At 38.4% G+C, this 24,386-nt stretch overlaps 1 protein-coding gene across 1 annotated transcript in view; it reads right to left on the bottom strand.

The window, feature by feature from the left end:
* Positions 1–10,944: 10,944 nt before the first annotated feature.
* Positions 10,945–24,386, bottom strand: part of LEMD1 (LEM domain containing 1) — a 23,205-nt gene continuing 9,763 nt past the window's right edge. The window contains exons 5-6 of the mRNA XM_006922855.3: positions 12,473–12,549; positions 10,945–11,575 (exon numbers count right to left, since the gene is read on the bottom strand). Of these exons, the coding sequence (XP_006922917.1) occupies positions 11,377–11,575; positions 12,473–12,549 (276 nt within the window). The 3' untranslated portion in view covers positions 10,945–11,376. The remainder of the gene's footprint in view (positions 11,576–12,472; positions 12,550–24,386) is intronic.

Genomic DNA, 24,386 nt, shown 5'->3' with positions numbered 1-24,386 from the left:
TTTCCCTATCTGACCTATATCATTTAGCATAATACCCTCAAGATCTGTCCATATTGTCCCAAATGGCAAGATTTCATTATTTTTAATGGCTGAATAGTATTCCATTGTATATATACACCACATTTTCTTTATCCATTCAGCTGGATAAAGTCAATGGACACTTAGGTCACTTTCATACCTTGGCTATTGTAAATAATACCACGATGAACATGGGAGTGCATATATCTTTTTGAATTAATATTTTTATTTCCTTTGGACAAATACCCGAAGTGGAATTCCTGGATCATATGGTAGTGTTATTTTTAATTTTTTGAGAAACCTCTGTACTGTTTTCCATAAATGGCTGCACCAATTTACAATCCCATCAAAGAGTTTTCTTTTCTCCACATCCTCGCCAACACATTATTTCTTTTCTTTTTGATAATAGCTATTCTAACAAGTGTGAGGTGATATCTCATTGTGGTTCTGATTTGCATTTCCCTGACGATGTTGAGCATCTTTTCATGTACCTGTTGTCCATCTGTATGTCTTCTTTGAAAAAAAAAATGTCTATCCAGACCTTCTGCCTATTTTTCATTCAGATCGTTTTTGTTGTTGTTGTTATTGAGTTATACAGGTTCTTTATACATTTTGGATATTAACCCCTTATCAGGTATATGATTTGCAAATATTTTCTCCTGCAAATTATATTTAAGATTCTTTGCTTAAAAAGGCAAAGAAGGGTATAACACTTCGGGAAATTTTCTATCAAATATCATCCCCATAACACTGTCACGGGTTGGGTTTCCTAGAAGCAGAGTCTGAGCTAGGCACTTGGGGCATGTGGCTTATTACAGAAGTGTTCTTCAGAAAGACCCATAAGGGTCTGGAGCAAGATGAGGGGAAAGAGCCACATGGAACCGGGGTCCAAGCGAAAGTCTAGCCTTGGTCTGCTTTATGGTAGATGTGGAGGAAAGTGGGTCTTCATTGCAGAGTTGTCTTCTCCCCACATTTTGTTTTTCGATATCAGTCTTTGGCTGTGGCTGCCCAAGGTGGGTATAACTGACCAGGAGAAGCAGCCCCCATTACATGAGGGCAACTCTCAGGAGGAGAGGGGCATGCATAAAGCCTTGAGCAGCCAACCCACACAGCAGGGATGGGCACACTAGGCTGGGAAGGGGATCTAGGCAGAGTGCTAAAATAGCATCCACTCACATGCTTTGAAAAAGTTATAACCCTACATTTAGGTCTCTGCTTCCCACATTAGATGGTGAACTTTATTATATCCCAGCTTCTAGCACAGGATCCGGCACATAGCAGGCTCTGCATAAATGTAAGCAGAATAATTCGCAGTTAGGAGGGAAATTGCCACTGCTCTCAAAGAGGCAAACTGTAGTTATCTGGAAAAATTTCCCAGCTGAATGTGGTACCACTGGGCATCAGGCCACGCTGGACCACAAGAGTAGACAGAAGGACTCCTTGACTACAGGGCCACAACCTTCCCATCATCACCAGGATTTGCTGAGAGTGCAGATCTGTTCCTTTAAGTAATACTTTTGCTTCCCCACTTTGGGAGAGCACATCACATCAAAAAGAAGCTTTTGATGGCTTCTCACAAGCAGGAGACATCTGTGCTGTCACTGAGAATTAATTGTAGAAAGTCTAGCCTAAGGAAATGCCCAAATTTCTCCTTTTTGCTACCAGATTTGATATAAGCAAGCAGCAGCCTGGCAGGTGATTAGTGATGTGTTCCCTATATCTCCCCAAATGGCCTACTTTTACAAGTACTGGCCTACCTTTAAACGAAACTGCTAGCAAATGCAGAAAGCTGCCTATTCTTTTGTCAAGTTGCAATATTGGGCTTATGTTGGAAATACAGTATAGGTGACCTCTAGAATCTGCATGGCTGTTACTACTCCCATAAGCTAAAATCCCTATACCCTGAGATCTCATGTACTGGGATGTTTTTTCCACACTTGTCAAAAATCAAGAAAGGTGCAAGATATCGCCTGACTTCTGAATATGGTAATGAGAATGGATATCAGACATAGTGAAGTTGATTGGTTTTAAAACAGAAATCAAGAGATGGATGGCATAGAGTGTGATGGGATAGTTAAGGACAAATTCACTAGATCTCCATTGAGAAAACCAAAAAAAATCATAAGAAATAGTGAATTTGGGGGCTAGGAAATGGGCATAAAACCCCCACATCTCTACTGGGCTCTCTTAGAACCACCACGATGTTGATGCCAGCACATCTGTTACAGTGGCGTATACCTCGCCTGTTCTGGCACGTTCCAGTTGGGTTCCCATGGGCACACAGTGTGGAAAGTAGAGAGACTTGTCCAGGTACAGCTTGTCTTGGCCACAACCTGTTGTTGAGGGAGACATGTGGGGTGGTCTTCTGACAAAGGAAGAAGAAAAGGGAATCAGTCGATACAGATGGGCTATCTACACAGAGGAGGAAACTAGAATCTTGCAAGTGGAATCTAAGTTGTAGGTGTACTTTGGCCCACAGTTGTTTTTTTAAATTTTGAATTAGTTGCCAATTTGAAGGATTCAGAACTTTCACCTAAATCTCTAGAATTTTTCACTTTTCTTGAAAAACTTACCCACATTGCCACATGGCAAGTCTTGGCTGGGCCGGGGAGCTGCTGCCCGCTCCGGTGTAATGGGCGTTTTGCAAATCATTGGGCTCACATTCATTCATATGACTTTGCCTGGCCCCATGGATGTTTGAGTTTGAGACTCCTGATATTGTGAGGCAATGCTATGGGTAATCGCTTTCTTCCTTTTTTTTCTTTTTTTTAATTGTGGTAAAATACACATAACATATAATTCATCATTTTAACCATTTTTAACTGTGACACTAAGCTCAGCCACACTGCTGTGCAACCATTGCCACCATCCATCTCTAGAACTTTTTTCATCCTCTATAACTGAAACCCCACACCCATTAAACAAAAACTCTCCATTTCCTCTTCTCTCCAGACACAGGCAGCCACCATGCTACCTTCTATTTCTATGAACTTGACTCCTTTGGGTCCCTCATACAAGTGGAGTCGCACAGTGTTCTTTCTTCTGTGACTGACTTATTTCACTGAGCTCATTAATTAGATTCTGACTCAGAATTCTGGTGCACATTGTACAGATGAGGAAACTGAGACCCCAGAAAAGCCCTCCATTCCCATAAGTAGCCGAGGGCAGACTTGGAATTGGAGCCTGGATCCCCCGATGCCTTGCTGAGGGCGCTTTCCCCCTTGTTGCCCCACTGAGACCGGGTTTCAACTCTCCAGCTGCGTAAGTAGAAAAAATGTGCTCTTCCCAGCAGCAGGGACACCCTTATTTTTTCAGGTTGCGAACTTGCCCTTCTCCTATTTGCCCATTTCAGGGGTCGCCTGACACCGTTCCTGTGAAAGAGAAAGGAGCTGCCCTCCAGTCAGAACAGTAGCGGACTCTCCGAAGGGGGCGGGGGGAGAGAGAGAGAGAGAGAGAGAGAGAGAGAGAGAGAGAGAGAGAGGAAGGATGGAAAGAAGGAAGGAAGGAAGAAAGAAACTCATCCTGTTCCCTCCACAAATTGTGAGCTAATCCTTGAACTCCAAAGAAGATTTTAAGACGGCTCTCTAGGAACTGTAGTTGTCACACCAGTCTTTCATTGCCAGGAAGTGAGGAGAGATGTCCTCATTCACATCTGCCTCGCACCTACAGCAGCCTCCTTCTGGCTCACCAGAGACTGATTCATTAGGCAGTGCTGTGTTAGGTTACACCCACACACAGAGCATTCGCAGGAGCCTTCATTTTTCAGTGGCTGTGGTCCCGTAATGCGGGGAGCTTGGGGAGCTCGTTGTAACAGTGCTGACTAGCGCCTAGCTGTAACACCTCCACACATTTTTTCCCTGCTCTTCACTCACCTGCTTTGCCACAGTGAACTGGATGGAAGCGTGACCAGGCTGCGCACCAAGGTATCAAGGGAGCCCAGGATGACAGTCACATTTGCCTTGGAGGACTTTCTTAACAGGTTCATTTCTTCTTGAGCAAGCTTGTTAAAAGCTAGCATTGCTTGACACACTAATTGGCTTCCCTTTCATTTTCTGCTTTCCAAGTTTCTATGGGAAATCTTCCCTAGAATCAAATGCTAAGTTAGTTAGGCACTTTCTTATTTTAGTCTTGAGATAATTTCTTGCTTCAGGAAATAGTAAAGTTTTATTTTACTTCAAAGATCAACCCCTTCGTGTTACTCTAATCAAGACTTTTTTTTTTTTTTTTTGACTAGGGATGGGGATGGGGTTTGAGGAGAGAAGGAAAGGAAAGAAGCAAGAAAAGACAACCTCCCAAACATCAATACTCCTTTTCCTTGCATGTGAGAATCATCGTCAACTACTACAGATATGAATAATGTGGTCTAGCACTTCTTTATTTATGACTGTGGCAATGAAAATAACTTGGTACTTAACCAATTATTTTTAAGAGGTGGTAGCACAGTGTTTCTCTGAATGTCGAAAACCAGAAATAGAGCCTTTAAAAATTTCTTCCATCTGCCAGCCTGAGTGTTGGCTGGGTAGAGATTTAAACGGCACACATGTGATGGAATAGGGCTCATTGCCCCATATGTGGAACACAAGCCCGTGAAATCCACCGCCCCTGTGTGACATGCAATTAGCTGAATTCTGTTCCACCAGCCAGCACTCCACTTAACTGGTTGGCAATCAGAGAGGAAGAATCCCCTTTCTGGGCAGCAGGTCTTACCCCGAGGTAAATAGTGACATTTACAGAAACGAATACTGAGTATTACAGGAGCCCTGGGAATGACAGCCTGTTAAAAGGATAAACACTGCATAATGAGGTTGATTGGGAACGCCTTTCAACAGCAGTTTGCTCATTTTAGGAACTTCTCACAAGAATAAATAGGAGGCAAAATCTGGGGTATTGGTTTTGTAATTTCATATGTCTGTTTGGGTTTGAAATGGCTTGAAAAGGATGTAGGCTCATTCTGGACGAAGTGAAGACTTCACTTTGAGAAGAGATCCAGAGATGATTATGGTACAGTCCCCAACCCAAGGAGCTCCAAGATTCTTAAGGCAGGCAGATGAGTAGTTAGTACTGGAAAAATAAAACATCCTGATGGCCAGGAGTTTGCTCTCGACAAGGGAATAAATCTCTATAGCATTCCTTTTCTATTGCTGAGACTACTGGAGGAGAGAGCCCTGCCTGAGAATTTGATTTGGCCCAAGGTCAAAATAATCTCAATGTCATGGCTTCTGCTGGTTCCATGTAGCGTAAGATGGGGTGGAGGTGGGTAGATGATGCTGTTGTTGGGAAAGGCACTGAGGTTGGCCCAGTTCTCCCCTCCCCACATTTTAGCTTATTATGTCTAAAATTTCAGAAAAGCCTGTTATACACGCTGCCTGTGTTATCGTATTGTGGAGAATTAGGGACAGGGCAGCAATGGGAAAAGGAGCCTTCTTTGTATCAGCCCTCTGCTGAGGTCAGCTTGGTGGCAGCAAGGACAGTGGTCCTGAGATGACAGTCAGCCCCACTGCCCATACACACTTCCCCAGATTACCAAGGGAAGGTGATCCTTAAAGAGTTCATGAAATACTTGGGTCATATCACAAATATTCACAAAACAGGGCCAGTGCATTTTAGAGTTCTCTAAGCATAGGGGTTTTAACTAACCCCCTTCCCCCGCCTCCCACCCTACTTGCACCAGGCAATTTGCAGCTCCTCCTTCTCCTCCTGGGAGTCTCGTGAAGATGCCCATGTCTGCTCACCAATACAGTTGTCTCAGCCACCCGAGGTGTAAATAAATTATTATATGAATAGTGAAACAGTTCCTGGGATCAAACTCGTATGCCTGAGTCTCTTCCTTTAAGACAAGTTTTTTGCAAAGGGGGAACGAGTCTCCAATGTAATAGACTCCTGATGGACCTACCCCTGGTCTCCTGGTCTGACTTTTAGAGTCAGTATGGCTTAGGCTTGAGCTAGGACTCCTCCTACATAAGCATCTGAGGGGCATGGATCACAGCAGTGCTTCTCAAACTTTAATATGTCCAGGAATCCTGGGATCCTATTAAAATGCAGATTCCAGTTAGGGTGGGGCCTAAGACACTAATATTGCAGATTGGGGACCCACACACTGAGTGGTAAAGCACTAATTAGATGTCTTGTGTAGTCTCTTTAAATTGATTACAAGATCCTGATTTATAGAAAGAACTGGCAAAGGTTCAAAGTACCAAAGAAATCTTCTAGGAGAAATTTATTTAGTATAATGCTTGATCTTATTAATAACAAATGTGTCCTTTAAAAATTTTTTAAATTATACTTATATTTTATTTTTTCTGTTTTATTCTTTTTAAAATATTTTTTATTTTTAAATTATAGTTAGCATAGAATATTATATTAGTTTCGGTATGCAACATAGCAATTAGACATTTATATAACTCATGAAGTGATCATCCTAAGTCTAGTACCCATCTGACACCACACAGTTATTACAATATTATTAACTACATTCCTTATGCTGTACTTCGCATCCCTATGACTATTTTGTACTTCTTAATCCCTACCCCTTTTTCACCCACTCCTCCAACCCCGCTTCCATCTGGCAACCCTCAAAATGTTCTCTGTATCTATGAGTTTGTTTCTGTTTTGTTCTTAAGAGTCCACGTGTAAGTGAAATCATATGGCGTTTGTCTTTCTCTGCCTTACTCCACTCAGCATAATACCCTCTAGGTCCATCCATGTTGTTGCAGATGGCAAGAATTCATTCTTTAAAAGAATTTTTTAATGGCTGAGTAATATTCCATTGTCTATGTACCACCTCTTCTTTATCCACTCATCCTCTGATGGACACCCAGAATGCCTCCATATCTTCGCTATTGTAAATAACACTGCAATGAACATATGGATTCACATGTCCATTCAAAGTAGTATTTTGGGTTTCTTTGGATAAATACCCAGAAGTGGAATTATTGCGTCCTTCTTTGTCTCTTGTTATAGCCTTTGTTTTAAAGTCTATTTTGTCTGGTATAAGTATTGTTATCTCAAGTATTTTTTTTTTCATTTCCATTTTCATGAAATATCTTGTTCCATTCTTTTACTTTCAGTCTGCGTGTGTCTCTCAATAAGAAGTGAGTCTCTGGTAGCATATATAAGGGTCTCATTTTCTTATCCATTCAGCTACCCTATCTTTTGATTGGAGCATTTAATCCTTCTACATTTAAAGTAATTATTTATAGATATGTAGTTATTGCCATTTTATTATTCATATTTTTAATCTCCCCCCACCCCCCGTTTCTTTTTCTTCTTAAACAAGTCCCTCTGAATTTCTTGGAATACTGGTTGGGTGTTGATAAACTCCTTTAGCTTTTTCTTGTCTGGAAAGCTCTTTATCTGGCTTTCAATTATAAATGATAGCTTTGCTGGGTAAAATAATCTTGGTTGTAGGTCCTTACTTTTCATCACTTTGAGTATTTCATGCCAATCTCTCCTGGCCTGCAATGTTTCATTTGAGAAATCGGCTGACAGTCTCATGGAAGCTCTCTGGTAGGCAACTAGTTGCTTTTCTTTTGATGCTTTTAAGATACTCTCTTTGTCTTTAAAGTCTGGCACTTTAATTATGATTTGTCTTGATGTGGGCCTGTTTGGGTTCATCTTGTTTGGAACTCTCTTCACTTCTTAAGCTTGTAGGTCTATCTCCTTTGCCAGGTTAGGGAAATTTTCCATCAGTATTTCTTCAAATAGGTTTTCAATTCCTTGTTCTCTCTCTTCTTCTGGTACCTTTATGATGTGAATGTTAGTACACTTGATGTTGTCAGAGGTCCATTAAACTATCCTCATTTTTTAAGACTCTTTCTTCTCATTGCTGTTCTGATTGGGTGTTTTCTGCTACCTTATCTTCTAAATCACTGATTGGATCCTCTGCTTCATCTAATCTACTGTTGATTCCCTCTAATGTAGGCTTCATTTCAATTATTTTATTCTTCATTTCTGACTGATTCTTTTTATGGTTTCTATCTCCATTTTGATGTTTTCTATCTCTTTAAGTTCTCACCAAGTTCATCTACTTCTAAGTTCATTGAGCATTCTAATAACCAGTGTTCTGAACTCTGTATCTGGTAGATTATTTGTCTCCATTTTGTTTAGTTTTTTTTTTTTTTCCTGGAGCTTTGTTCTGTTCTTTCATTTGGGACATGTTTCTTTGTCTCCCCATTTTGACTGCCTACTTGTGTTTATTTCTATGTTTTAGGTAGGGCTGCTATGTCTTCCAGTCTCAGTAGAGTGGCTTTATTTACTAAGCGTGCTGTGAGTCCCAGTGGCACAGTCTTCCCTGGTCACCTGAGCTGGATGCTCCCGATTGTCCCTTGTATGGGTCGTGTGTGCCCTCTTTTTGTAGTTGAGCCTTGGTTGCTGTTTGCTTGTCATTGGGAGGGATTGACCATTGGGCTGACTGGTTGTCAATGGAGGAGCTGCACTGTCTAGGGCCACTTGGCAAGAGTCACCAAGCAATCTGAAGATGGCTACCACCTGTGCTGGGCTTAGAGGAACCTTGAGAGGCCAAGCTGTGAACTGAGGTTGGCTGCTGCTAGTGCCAGGCTTGGTGTTGCTGAGCAAAAGGTACAGGGCATGCCAAGGCCAATTGTTGCTTGTTTGGGTTCTGTGAACCTTTAAGAGACTTTAGAAAAGTCTGCAACATGAGCCAAGACAGGTTTTTTTTGGTATGGAAAAGCCACTGGAAGAGGCTTGGGTGGGTTTGCAAGTTGGGAAGGGTGGGGTCTCAGGGAATCACTTGGGCAGGGCAACCTGTGTTAGCCAGGTTGATGGAGACTTAGATATGGCAGCTGCCTGTGTTCTGGGAGGAGTGAAGGCTCAACAAAGGAACAATGGATTCTGCTAGCATTTCTGTCTGGGAAAGCTGCCCCTTCAGCTCTTGCCCTGAAACTAGACAATTAAGTTTCTCCCTGTATATCCCTGGCACTTTTTGAGCAGTTGTCCCAGTGCTGGAGCTCAGAATGAGTGAGTCCATCACTGAGTAAGTCTGTGTACAAGCCCTTTAAGAGAAATGTCTGCAACTCCTGCAGCTCTCCATGTCATTCAGCCACAATCTCCACTGGTTGTCATAGCCATGGGTTGTGGGGATTTCTCTTTCTGGTACTGGAACTCTGGGCTGGTGAGCCTACTGTGGGATTGGGACCTCTCATTCCTTTGGGGGGACCACTACAGCCAAGATATCTCTCCTGATTTTCAACCACCACACATGGTTGTGGGACCAGCCCATTTTGCATCTCTGCTTCTCCTACTCGTCTCAAGGTGGCCTCTTATGTATGTCCCCAGTTATAGGACTCCTATTCAGCCAGACCTCAGACAACTCTTGATGATGGTTGTTCTGCCATTTAGTTATAATTTTGATGTGGTCATGAGGAGGTGAGCAGTGTATACCTACTACGCCACCTTGACCAGAATTCCCTATTTTTACTTTTCAATTATAGCTGCAGAAATGTCTTTTTTAAAGAACATGTGACCATCACTGTAGGTTGCTTTCTCCTATTCTTATACCTGATTCTCTTCTCTCTTGTCTATCTAATATAGAGGCTGCTAAAGCTGAAATGCTTACTTTCCTAGCCTTCTTTAGTGTTCTGGACGAAATACGTAACACAGAGCTGGCAGTGTGATGTGGTTAGTCCTGTAAGTCCTGTCTTGGATGTTAATGCAATGGCCTGAGCTGCAGAACTAATTTCAGCAGTTCAAAGATAGCAGGCCAGTGTCTCTGATTATCTCAGCCTTTCTCTTAGTCTTTTTATCTCATGGTCACAGAATAGCTGCTGCTGCTCAATAAGTTCAAGTATCTCTTAATATCACTGATTATCTTATTGGTCTCAAATTTTCTTAATCATATTTTTTTCACAATTGGTTTATTTGAATCAGAATCATATTACATTTGGTTATTTTTAAAAATAATATATATCTTAAGCTCCAAATTTATTTTTGTGAGATAAAAGTAATCCCTAATTTGGCCTTACTGGAGTTTTGTTTTCCTTGCAAACTGTAATACAGTATATAAGTTCTAAAAATTAAAATTTATTTTCTCTCATTAGCAAATTAACACACCGTGCTTATAGAAATCTTAAAAAATATAGAAAAGTAGAATTAAAAAAAAAAGAAAATCAGAGTCCCATCACTGAAGTACTGGTAACATATTTTCTTCCAGTGCTTTTTGTACAGTTGTGATTACACAATACTAACAAATCTGTGTCATTTTTTATTATTTTAAAAAGTATTTTAAGGATGATGAAAATATTCTAAAATTGATTGTGTTGGTGGTGGTACAACTCTATGAATATACTAAAAATCATTGACTTGTACACTTTAAATAGGTGAATAATATGGCATGTAAATTATATCTCAATAAAGCTGTTATAAAATTTTTTTGAATAAGAATTTTCTCTTACAATAAACTCTTAATATTTTTAATTATTATAAAATTATCTATCAAGAGGCTATACTTCAACTTATTAAAACTTATTGTTAGATATTCGGGTTGGTTCTACATTTTGGCTACCATAAAAATTGCTGCAGTCAACTTCTTGGTACTTAAGACTTCTCTGTATCTAAAATTAGCTCCTCCTAGAAGTAGAAGTATTGTGCTAAACTGTAATATTTCTTAAACATTTATTGAGCATTTATTAGGAGCTTACTATTAGTCAGATATGAACCACACTAAGTACTTTATATGCATTATTTCTTCGAATTCTTCTTTACCCTAACAGGTCTATTCTAACCCTACTTTCGAAATTGAAACTGAAGCTCAGAGAAGACAAGTAACTCACTCAAGGCCACAGAACCAATACACAGAGGAGCCAGGTGCTGACCAAGCTCTGTCTGGTTCCAGAGGCCATGGTCATTATGTTCCCTCATTAGACCTTATTTTTTCAAAACTTGCTAAGTTTCAATGGTAAAAATGCTAAATTATTTTCTTTTCATTACTGGTGATGTTAGATATTTCCTTGTGTTTGCCAAACTAGACACACTCTTTTTTTGTTAATTGCCTTTTGTGGCCTTTCTATAGTTGACTACAATTTAAAGAGTGAATGAAATGAGATCGATGACTTGTCACCATAGTTAAAAAGAAAAACTCAGGCACAGTTTCTTTTTTAGAAGTGTGCTCCAATGTGGAAGCCCCTTTAATGATGGCTGACATGACTGGGAGACTTCCCTATAATCCAACTCTTTGACACAAGTGCCTGCTTCTTCCCCTCATTCCTTCTACCTGGCTGAGCTCGGATACAGTGCAAAGGAAGACTACTTGGCTACATGGCTGGCCCTTCCCCTTAAGAGCAGTCCTGTTCCTTCTTGAAGCAGGAGAGCTTGGAGGCAATCATTGCTATGCTCCTAAAGCACTTAACCAAAGAGTGGCTTCTTTTCCACAGTTATGTAGACAAATACCACAATGATGAAGATGCCAAACACAGCAAGCTTCAAGCCCACCGGAAGCCTTTCTAGCTTCCTGCTCCCAACATTCTTGTTTATTACGCAGTAGTCTTTCTTTGTGGTGTTACTCCATTCTTTGAATCTGGTGTTTGGTGCTCTTGAGGCACACCTGCGAAAACATTAGCGACTCTTAGGGTTGCATACATCTACGAGCTGAGCAACCCCTGAAAGTGTGTGGGCCTTGGTGCTCAAGGGAGCAACCCCAGTGGGGCTTTAGGGAGCAGCCCTCTATCACTGAAAACCTATGCTAATTTTGACAAATGATAATAACAGGGTTCACGGGGATGTGAGCTTGAGAAAATCCCACCAAGCATTTCTTTATCATCCACTTGTGTAATGCTGGCATAAGGCCCTGACTCAGGGCCTCACAGCTCCCTTGGTCTCACTGGAGATCTGTAAGAGTGGATGAGGGCACCAGTATGCAAGCCCTCTCTCTTCCCTCTTTACAGGTGTAACTGCTACCTTTCAGGTTGGAGAAGGGAAGTGCTTTTGAAATCTGCTTATTTTGCATTTAAAAGGGCAAGAGAATACTTTCTGAAATCTTTTAAAGTCTTATGTTTTCATTAGTCTAATCCTGGAAATTGGCTGAAGTTTATTCAGAAATTAGGGAACTTTCCAGAAAGCTTTACTTTCTGACTAATAAAATGGCTGGTCTTGAGCATTTATTTCCACTACCTGCTCTTTTTTTCCCTTCTTTACCCATTTTCCAAGACACGAATAGGAATATATATCTTGAAATGACTACACATCAAGAACCTTGGGTTCTGGTCTCAGTTCATTGTGACTTTTGGCAGCCCCCTCAATCTCTCTGGTTCGTTTCCTTACCTCTAAACATAAGTGGTGAACTAGAACTTCTTCAGCTTTGAAATTATGAGATATTACAAATTCTCTTTCTCAACAGATTCTTTTTCAGACTCAAACTCTTCACGAAAGTCTGAATAACAGTTTTTTTTCCAGGAGTTACATAAGTCAACAATATCTCCTCATATGCTAAGAAAAGTATTACCTTATTTTCTCAGAATGCTTATGATCCAGACAGTAGATATCTTGGACTTTTGGTTTAGTGCGGGAAGCCTTGGGTCTCTAATGAACAGAAAGAAAATATCAATAATTTATTTATCAAGAAGATAATATTTATTAAATTTTCAAGAAGAGGCCTCATGATACAGTTTCTAATGTCTTGTACAAAGGACCTTATCAGACCTCTTATAATCTGAGGACTGATAAAGTTCTTGGTACATCATGTAGTTTAGTACTTCATAACACAAATTTTAAGTGTGCCTTTATTCAATAGTAGCAAAATCCTCCAAGTTCCATGAAGTAATATTTTACTTCAATGATTCATACTTGAACACTAGACACACCAGTGACGTGAGCAGCATTCTGTTCTTAAGTATCATCTATTTTGCTCTCTTATTTGTACTTTTATTGCTTGGAACTTTTTTATGAGCATGCGTCATTTTTATATGAAAAATAAAGTTATTTTAAAAAACAAGTTGGGTATGAATAATGACTAGAAAATAATTTAGGAAAATGAAAATGTTCTGTATGAAGAATAGGAGTAGAGACAATCATATTTTCTTTTTCCGAAAATTTCTTTCATTCTGTTATTTTTTTAATAAAGTAAAAAAGGATAGCTCGCTATGCCTTTGTTTCCTCTCTGTGAAATAAAATTGTAAAGATTAAGAGGTTTAATCCATGCTAAATGATTAAACATCTCTTAGCATATAAGCACTTAATAAATATTAGTAATAATGATTATGATAATAATCATTACTGTTAATTTTGTGTTGCTGTTTTTCCTTATGTGCCTGGCTTTCCTCGATTGTCTATTCATATTTAATATTCAGGTTTTATCTTTCTCAAGTGTCTGCAATGTCCAGGAATGCGAAGATGTGGTGTCATATGATGTTATTAACCACTAGTTATTGAGTGCCAGGCCCTATTAACTCAACTCACTGAGGCCTCCTAGACAACCCTACACTCATCTGGTATGCACTATCATTGCTTCATTTGGGAGATGATAAGTGTCGAGGCATAGAAAGTTTAAGTAACTGTCTAAGGTCACACAGTATCATCAGTGAAGCTATGTGCTGGAACCACTACACTAGACTCCCCTCCATCCTTCAGTTTCTAAAATAATTTTCCTCCTGTTAAAAGTCTTTTTCATTACTCTCATTCACTCAAATTGGTTATCTGGTCTATATTTCTTTAGTCCTAATACACACATTCTTTACTTTATTTTATTGACCCAAAGTTTCATTTATTCATTCAACAAACATATGTGGTATGCTGTGGAGTGCCAGGCCCCATGCCACTGTGAGAATTTCTGAAGGGTTCATCACACTGTTCTTGCTCTAAAGAGCTCACCACTGAGAATGGTTATGTGTAAGTATCCTGCACTGACTTCTCTTATCACTAATCAGACCACCTGTTGGATCTCATTCAGCTGTCTTCTATTTCTCTTTAATCAAGACACAATATCTACCACTTTACATCATTGGTAGCTTGGTCTCTATCTCTTCACAGGGTCCCAAGACCCCTGAACATGAGACTAGCCTTCTGACATCTACTGTGTTGCAAGATACCTCATGAAACAGTAGGCTATGGACAAGGGAATCAGGAATTGAAGAATTCCTCAAAATATGAGAGGAAGATAGGATTCACCTCCTACAGGGAAAGGACTTACCAATACCAGGACAGAACAAAAATCAGAAGGAAGGTCAAAAGTAGATGTTCTGACAGCAACATTGAGATAGATGGGACTAGGGTATGATGGAAGGTAGGACATGAGACACTGGGGCACTCAACTGAGTCACAGAGTTACCAGGAGAAAGGACAGACCTGGCCTTAGCAACTGCGTTGTCAGGACACTCCAACAAAGCACATAAATCTAGTGACTCTGAAATGTCACCTATAGGATGTGTTGTGTCAGCAGGTCCAATGGTCTCAGCCTGAAGTGGGTGGGAAGGACATGGCCTGCTGTACCATCATTTACTGCCGACAACCCCTTTCTTAGTAAAGGCCACCAACAATGAAACAGCTTTGGCTTCCATCTCTTCCTTCTACTCCCTGCCTCATCTTCTTAAAGAAGATGTTCTCAACAGCAGTGTAGTGAAACCCAAGCAGGGCCTCTGCAGATGGTGGGAAGCTGTACATGACACAAGAGCACCATGTTCAAAGAGGCACCATTCCCAGTGTAGATATCGAAGATGTACAAACCACTACAACAATTTCCTAGAAGACAGAAGCAAAGGCTTTTGAGGAAGAGAGACCTTAAAAATTCTCACCAAGGTGCCACTTGGGCTAGAGGTGGTCTGCTTACCAATAGATACTTCAAACTATTTCCAAAGGTGTTGGGAAAAAAATCTTTTTAAAGCACATTCTTTTAAAAAATGTTTTTAATTATAGGAAGTTTCAAACATATACAAATGTAGACAATGGTATAATGAACCTCCACAGACCTGTCACATGCAACTGCTTTTTAATTCTCTTAAATTTAAAAATAGATATGTTAAATAAAGCATTTGGGGTAGAAGTCTGGTGCGAAATCAAATTATAGGATTTCAAAGCTCTTAGGCAATCAAATACTCTCTCTCCTCTCTTTCCTCCTGCCATAGGAGTTTTAGGTCTTTGATTTCCTTTTCTTTTATAATTTATGTCCTTTACTATTATTCAAATATAGAGTTCTACAGTATGCAAAAGGTGAACATTTTGATTTTCAAAAAAGGAATAATTATAGCCTATCAACTTGACTGTGTAGCCATCAATAAATACAATAATTATAAAGACTATCTAACAGGGAAAAGGGATATCAATTAATGTTAAATGAGTAAAAAGAGTATAGAATTGTATGTACACAGTGACAGCGACTGTGTGAATACATACTGTATATGCACATAAACAAAAACTAGAGGGAAACTGAAAAATGAAATCAGCTTTTGTGTCAGGTATGTTTGTAGTTGATTTGTTTTTCATCTTTAGAACATTCCTTTAATGCTGTTATAATATGGTTTTCACTATAAACATCATTTATAATGGAACTTAAAAATATTGGTGTTCATTAAAGCTATGGCTTAGTGATAGTAAGTGGCACCATAGGGAAATGTAATGTCTTTGCTCCTTTTCCCCTATGCCCAGAGCTAGAATCTGCAAAGATGGCTGTCTGGGCAAAGTGTTCACAGCTGAGAGTGGGGACTGTATGGCCTCCTCTGTTTCTCCACCTGCTACACTGCACCTCTGGCATTCAAGTCAAAAATTACACCCATCCACATATTGCTGATCACAGCTGTATTTATAAATGTACTAATTATGAGATATGCCAATATAATAAGCTATGAGTATCTCATTATAATATTAGCTAACATGTATATAGCATTTCCTATGTCCCAGGCACCATCCTAAGCATTTTACATGAATAAAGTCATTTAATCCTCACTACCGCCCTATTAGGAAAGAGCTCTTGTTGCGCCCATTTTATAGATGAGAAAAGTGAGGCGTGGAGAATTTAAGTAGCTTGCCCATGGTCACACAACTGTTGAGATGGTGCAGCCAGGAGTCAACTCTGGCAGTGAAGCCTCAGAGTCCCTGCTCATAATCATCATGCTGTACCACAGAATGGTAATGCTGTTTTACTAGAAGGGAATTAGAGCACCACACTGCGAACCTCTATTATCTCGTCATTCAACATGCCTCAATTTATTTAATCTTTGTAACAACTCTAGGAGTTAACCATTATAGTCACCATTTTATAGCTGAGGAAATAAAGGCTTGCAGAGCTAAAGTATTTGCCCCAGGTCACACAATTAGTAAAAAGGCAGAGCTTTAACTTATGCCCAGATATTCTGGTTTTAATGCCTATGTCTTTTTGTTTTGTAATATTTCTATTGGGAGAACTCATCATTGAAAATAAATCAAAAAATATTTCTAGACACTGTTTTCATTAATTAATAAATTATCCAATCATTAATTTCCTGTGGAAGTAACACGTATAGCCATTAGATCTCTTCTTGAATATTTCAGATGAAGTAACTTTTAAAGATTTTTCCAGGTAGACTATTTCGTGCTAACTCTTATTGCCTACCTATGTATATCAGATTGAATCTGAGAGTGCATTGTGTATGAGCTATTGTGTCATATCATATTATAACTACAAAACACTGGATTACTATTCACAGCCAGAAAGAACAATAATCATTTTGTATTCTAATTAAATCATTACTCATCCAAAAACGTATTTGGAATTTTAAAAAATAATCTACTTTGACTAAAATGATTAATATTTGTCCATAAAGAAATACAAGTTTGTTTTGCATTTCTGCAAGATGTGTATTTTACAGTGTAGACCCAAAGCTAGCCTGAAATATCAGAGGCCGACATCTACAATTATGGGCAATCAAGGAAGGCGCGCTGAGTGCTGAGGTCCCTACTCCCTCCTCTCTCTTATTCTTCCAGGACTTTTTACTGTTGGACTTTGAAGAGTTAGGAGGCAGTGACACTCCTGGGGGCGGGGATGAAATTCTCTCCTAACCGAAATGTGTTACATTTTCCAATCACTGCAATTTTTTTAAAAAGGCCTGTATGTAGAACCAGACATTTTTACAAATGACTTGGCAAACTGGCAGTTGTGATCTGCTTACAGCCAGAAAAACCTCTTGATTTAGAGCTCTTTAATATTGAGCTGACCACAAATCCCTTTATTGACTAAAATGATTACGTTAATAAAAGATCTTGTAATAATTTCAGACTCATACTTTATTGTTTTTACTTCAACCTTGATTTAATAAAGCTCTCATTTAAAATATTATGTTATTTTAACCTAAATAATGATTTTGAATTCATTAAAAAGCCTTTTAAAATAACCTGTACCACATTAACAAAAGAAAGGTTAAAATTTTATGATCATCTCCATTCCCGCTTTAAAAAATCTTCTAGTAAACAAGGAATAGAATGGGAACTTCCTTAGCTTGATAAAAGTTGTCTTCCAATATGTACACCAAAAATCATCCTCAAAAGTAAAATGTTAAAAGCTTTTGAAAATCAGAACCAAGGAAAACATTTCTCTATTATGACTCTTATTTAATATTGTAATAAAGAAGTCTTAGCCAGCACAATTGAACAAAAAGAAATTAAAGATATACAAATTAGACTAAAAAGAATCTGTAGAAAATTATTATAATTGCAAAGTTCATTGTTATAATACAAAAGTTATTGACAAAAGTCAAATGCATTTATATATTCCAGCAACAAACAATTTAAAACATAATTTAAAAAAGATACTATTCCTAACAAAAACTAGCAACTAAAATTAACACCCTATCTGGTAATAAAGCTAACAAAAGGTGAGCATAACCTTTAGTGAGAAAATTATAAAATCTCACTGGAAAAAAAAAAAGAAAATTTCAATAAATGTAAAGATGTAACATGTTTGTGAACAGGAAGGCTCAACAGAGTAAAGATTCAGCTCTTTCTAAGTTAATTTATAGAGTCGACAAAATTTTAATCTAAATTCCAATCTGAATTTTTCATGGAACTTGATAAGCTTATTCTAAAATATATAATGAAGAACAAAGGGACAAGTAAAAAAATAAAGATACCATTTTAAAACAACAAAAGGGGGGGTTGCTATGGTAATGAAGACATTCTGTTATGAACACAAGCTAGACAAATTGATCAGAATAAAGACCTCATTGCATTAATCATGGTTTTTATTTTTGTATTTTATGATGCTTTGACATCTTGTGGCCTTGCTAATCTTGGAGAGACTGCTTCTTCCAGAGCTAGCTAATTTCCAGAGATTGTAAAGACTTGCTTGTGACCAAGGTTTTCACATGCAGGCCAACCAATCCAAAACCCGTTCACTCAACCTTCTCCCTTATCTAACTCTCACTTAGCAAGCAATTATTTCCTCTGTCCTACAACAGCCCAGGGCCAGATATTGGACAACTAGGATCCACCCCTAGAGACCAGAACCTGCTGAAATTAGTCAAACTAGCTGATCCTAAAAAGCATACATTGCCTCACCCATTCGTTCCTGCAAAAACTACAGCGAAGCCTGTGCCGTGCCTTCCGCTCATTCCTGCCTCCTGAGGACTGACCCTGATACTTCTCTACATGGCCCTGCATGATATCATGTGCCCAGTCCTTTTGGGAACTGTAATAAACTTCTTTCAAAGGCAGTTGTCTCTGTGTTTGTCACCTTACCATATTTAATTAAAACAAATCCTGGGTATATTTTAAAACTCTCATGCATTATAGAAACTTGATATATGACAAGAGCTTACAATGTAGGTCAGAGAAAGAACAGACTATTCAAAAATGGTACTGGAAACAAGATGAGATAGATGTACTCCAAAATTTTTCTGTTGAATAAAGCCAAAACCCTGAATACTATAGATAAAACAAACATAAGATTCTGAAAAGTGGAGAAAAGCAGATGGGCTAGGGACCTCAGGACCATAGAAATGACGTGGTGAACGTCCTAGATTTTCTTTTTGCCTCACATAACCTGGACTGGGTGTTAGAGAAACTGGCAACCTAGAAACACCAATGAGTGCAATTTTTTAAAAAAGCCTCCAGAAAGCCAAAAGACAAAGAAAGAGAAGAGAGGCAGCCTAACAAGACAGAAAGCTTTTGACAATAACTGCCCTACTCCAGCCAAACAGCTCACCTCCACCTCCACTAGCCAAGGTGCATGAGAAGCTTGGACTTCCACCCCTATTCTCCAAAGAATATGTACAAATGGTCAATAAACATGTGAAAAAATTCTCAGCATCATTAGTCATTAGGGAAACGCAAATCAAATCCATAATGAGATACCACTTTATACACACTAAGTTATGTATTTCAAAAAGCTGGGGTGGAATAACAAGTTTTGGCAAGTATATGGAGAAATTGGAACCTTCACACATTCGTGGTGGGAATGTAAAATGGAGCGGCTGATATGGAAAACAGTTTTGCCCTTATGTAAACATAGAATTACCATATGACCCCAAAATTCTACTCTTAGGTATATATCCAAAAGAATTAAAAACGTGTATTCAAATATTTATACACGAACGTTCATAATAACATTATTCTCAGTAGCCAAGAGGTGGAAACAATTCAAATGTCTGTAATGGATGAATGAATAAACAAATTGTAGTATATCCATACTACAGTCATAAAAAGAGATGATGTGCTGATACGGATACATGCTACAACATGAATGAACCTTGAAAATGGTACACTAAGTGAAAAAAGTCAGTCACAACACATTATATACTGAATGATTTCATTTATATGAAATATACAAAAAAAATCCATTGAAACGGAAAGCAGATTAGTAGATACCAGGAGAGGATTGTGGAGTAACTGTTTAATGGGTACTGAGTTTTATTTTGGGATGATGAAAATGTTTTGAAACTAGATAGAGGTGGCATTATGAATGCCCTATATGCCACTGAAATGTGCACTTTAAAATAGTAAATTTTGTGTTATGTGAATTTAGCCACAATAAAAATTTTCCGATTCTCATTGTTGTAGTGTGAATAGCCTTATGTCTTTAGCCTGAAGAAATAGATACTGAAGTTTTGGGGAGGGAGTAAAAGATCATGATGTCTATAATTTAGTTCAATAAAAAATAATAAATAGATAAGATTATAAAACCAATGTGGTAAAATGTTAACAATTCATAAATCTGGGTGAAGATCACATAGTAATTCTATAAGTTCAAAATTAGTTTTTTAGTTACACTTTTTAAAAGGCATTGAGAAAAATGTGAAAAGACAAGCCCACTGGCAGACAATGTTAAAATGAGGGAGGCTGTGCATGTGGGGCGGGGGGCAGGGGTTACATGGGAAATCTCTGTACCTTCCTCTTAATTTTGTGGTGAACCTAAACTGCTGTAAAAAAAAAAAAAAGACAAGTCCAAACTACTAGAAGATATATGCAACATTTACAGCTGACAAAGGATTAGTATACAAAATATGTAAAAAGCTCCTTTAAATTAACAAGAAAAAGATATACAATCTAATAGAAAAATGGGCAAAAGACATGAACAGGCATTTCACTGATGAGAAAACATAAATGACCAACAAACATATGAGAAGAGGCTCGACTTACTAGTAATAAGAGAAATACAAATTACAACCATAATGAAATACGCGTTCATGCACACTACATTACCAAAAATTAAACCTTACAAGACTAAATTTTGAAGAAGATTTAGAACAATAGAGCTCTTAATATTTTAATATATTGCTGGTAGGAATGTAAAACGGTGCAGCCACTCTGTAAAGCAATTCAGCATGATCTCTTAAGCTAAAGAGATATATATCCTTTAAGTCAGCAGCTCCACTCCTGAGTGTGCTCATTCAATCACAAAAACAATCGTGCGTATGTAAACAATGGATCATGTGCCATAATGTTTGTAGTGGCATTTCTTGTATTAGGAAAACTTGGAAACAATACAAATGTCTCATTAATAAGGAATGGATAAATATATTTTTATAATAATTACATAGCAGTGAAAATGAATGATGAGGGCTACAAATATTGGACATTAATAAGGAATGGATAAATATATTTTTACAATAATTACATAGCAGTGAAAATGAATGAATGAGGGCTACAAATATTGGATGAAGCCCATAACATAATGGTGAATGATAAAGAGAAGTTACAGAATAATACTTACACTATGGTATCATTTAAATAAAATCCAAAATCATGAGAAACTGAACTAATGTTTGTGGATACTGTAAAGAAAAGGAAAAGAATGATAAGTAGAAAATTTGGGATAGTGGTTACATTGGGGGAAATGAAGGAAGGGAAATACGATCGGGGAGAAATACACTGGGATTGTTGCTGAATTAGCAATGATTTAATTTTTAATCTCTAGGGTGAGAATCTAACTGCTCGTTATACAATTCTTTATACCTTTTTAGATGTGTTAGATATGTTATAATAAAATGTCAAAAAAGGTTTTCAGATTTTGAATTTTCTTCTGTCTACTTGGGCAAATTCCAGGTACCCATACATATATAAACCAGCTCATTTAAACTGTGCTGACTTCTGTATCATGGCTTTAAGGTATGTACAGAAGAGTCACTGAAAAGTGTCTCTATGGACTCTCATTGCAAAGCAATCACCAGAAAGAAAGCCTTTGCTTCCAGAAGTGAAGAGATGTCCTTCTGGGATACCATGAAAAGAGACACTGGAGGGAGCTATTTCACCACTTAGGTGCCTGGTTGTTTTCCCTCTTCCTCTGGCAGGTTGATATAATGGAAAGGGCAATTGAATGGAAATTAGGAGACTGGAATTCCATTTCTAATTTTTCTTCTAACTCTGTATGGTCTTAGGCAAGTCATATCCCCTCTCTCTGCCTGTTTCTGCATCGGTAAGATGAACCATACAGCCTCCACCAGGAAGCCTTTCAGATAGGAGATTCCATGCTCAACAATTATAATAAATTATGCCTAGACTTAGGCATTGTGATGAATAGTGCCTGGTACTCATGAAGTCCCAAAAGATCAAAATAACTCAGGGATGCTCATAGGGGAGGTATAACAGGAAACTCCTCTCCCTAAAATGGATATACATACATCTATACCGATAAAGCAAATTATAAACTAGCTAAAATCGGTTTTGTTATATTCTTAAGGGAAAGGAAAGCTGAGTTTTCTAAACAAATTCATATTTTTCCTACAGAAAGGGAACACTACTGCTCATAATTCAGTTTTATGAAAATAAATAAGTTTACCTTTATTATCATCTTAGAATCATTGTAATCAGAGTTTGGTTTCACTATCTCTTCCTGCTGCTCCTCTATTTCAAAAACTGGGTTCTATTGCACAGAAAGAATCAGCATGTAATCAATAAGATAAAGACACATTGACCATTAAGCATATTTAAGCATATCTACTAGGAGGTCAGTATTTTTACAGGAAGAATGTTAAATTACATTCCTTGCAGAGATGGCATTTAGCTCCCATTAAAACATATCAAAGGTAAGAACTAAGGGCTTATTAAGTAGTTATAGAATATGTAATTTACTCTTCACTTTGACCCAACTGGAATATACAACTACTATGGGGAATAAGGATTTTTTTTTAAATTAATTAAGAAACTATTATAGAGATGTTTAACATCAGGTTTCCTAAAACCTTTATACGCAACTCAAACCACGCACTTAATGGTAGTCCTTAAATATATATTCCCTTGATACATTGGACCTTCTGACTGCAGCATTTGGGGTAGGCCCTGCACATGCTAATTATAGCCTCCAAGGTATCTTATCAGCAACAACAGCAATTGAGACACCAGGAGTGAAAACCCCATTCAAGTTTTGGCACAGAGACTTTGAAACAAAAGTGAAAACCAAAAAAAGAGACGTGAAGCTTTCCTTTCCTGGGATGTCAGTGTGTCCTGCACAGGAAGTGGGGCAGAGGGCCCTGAATGCAGAGCGTCAGAATGCCTGGAGGCCAAAGAAATGGAATGTGGGGGCCTGTGTGTACTGGGGCTCCTGGTAGTTGAAGGGTGGCAGCAGTAGGGGTGGGGAAGACCATGGAGGCTTTAGTGTGTCCTGTGTCCAAGGAAGAAACACAGTGATGGGAGGGCCACATGGAGGTGTTGGCATGTTCAGCGGTTGAGGAGGTGGTCATGAAGGTTATGCAGAGAGGGAAGTGGCAACTAAGATTGTGAGATCGGCAACACTGAAAATTAGAAAGCTGAGCAAAATGTAAATATATCAAGGCAAATGGAAGCCAGGTTTCTCACTGTCACAGAAGTAACTTACAAACATAGAAAGGGAAAAGTTTAGGGAGAACACTAAAACGTTAGATTGAAATTAAAGATCAATGCGAACTCATAGTTTTTAAATTTATATAAAGATATAAAAATAGTTATAGATGCATACATGTATGTATACATATATACATGCATTTATTTTCCAGCTCATGCATTTATTTTCCATGGAGAGGGCCTAGAAACAATGACTCCCCAGTAGCAACGAACTCACTGAAGGCCTAGATCTTGGTATCTAAACAAACACCATCCTGCAGGAAAAAGAACCAAGGCTCCTGGGGCAGGAAAAGCACAGATGCCAGAAATTTTTGTGCCAGAAATTGAGGAAATGTTCAAAGCGGGGGCAAGGAATGATGAGGACATGTCAAAAAGACACAGTATCTATCTTGAAGGGGCTCCTAATAGTCAAATCTGGGACAATTTGAGCATTAAAATGAATAACAATATCAATGGATACAGCCTATTGAATTAAAGAGAATCAATGAGTCATACTAATACGAATGAATGAATGAAACGAACGAACAAATAAATGGGGGAGAAGTAGAATACCAACTAATAAATGTAGATGGAATAATAGAAATAGAAAGTCTCAATGGGCCATCATTATAATGTAAGTTGATTTAGATAGTCATGTGACCTAGGGCTAATGGATGAGGTTTTTTATAGGAGGGCTGTGTTCGTGTCATTTCAGAATATTTCCCCACGAAATACCATTCTAATTACAAACGGGAAAACAGTGGATTTTATGGAGAGCCCTGACAGACACCAACTTTTCCAGGTGACTAGAGTTAATATCACCAGCGGTGGAACAGGATGACATTGTTCCCTGCTGTGATACACAGAGAAGAGCACAGCATCATTCCCAAGGAATTTCTGCCCAAAAGACATGACCTCTATGAATAGTCAAAAGGAAAAGTCACCCTCAGAATGAAAGGCCTGTACTCTTTAAAATGGTCAAGGGCATGAATGCCAGGGACAGACTGAGGTTCTGCTGTTCCAGACAGAAGGAGACCGAAGAGCACCGACCACTAAAGGCAACGTGTTCCTGGAGTGGTCGTGGACCAGAAAGCAAAAAGACATTTTTGGGACAGTTGGTGTAATTTGAATGGGGTCTAAATATTGGATGGTGGCATTGA

The sequence above is a fragment of the Pteropus alecto genome, unplaced genomic scaffold (assembly GCF_000325575.1).
Source record: "Pteropus alecto unplaced genomic scaffold, ASM32557v1 scaffold359, whole genome shotgun sequence".
NCBI lineage: Eukaryota > Metazoa > Chordata > Mammalia > Chiroptera > Pteropodidae > Pteropus > Pteropus alecto.
Note: the sequence above shows the minus strand (reverse complement) of the source record. Positions and strands in the feature narration are given on the sequence as shown.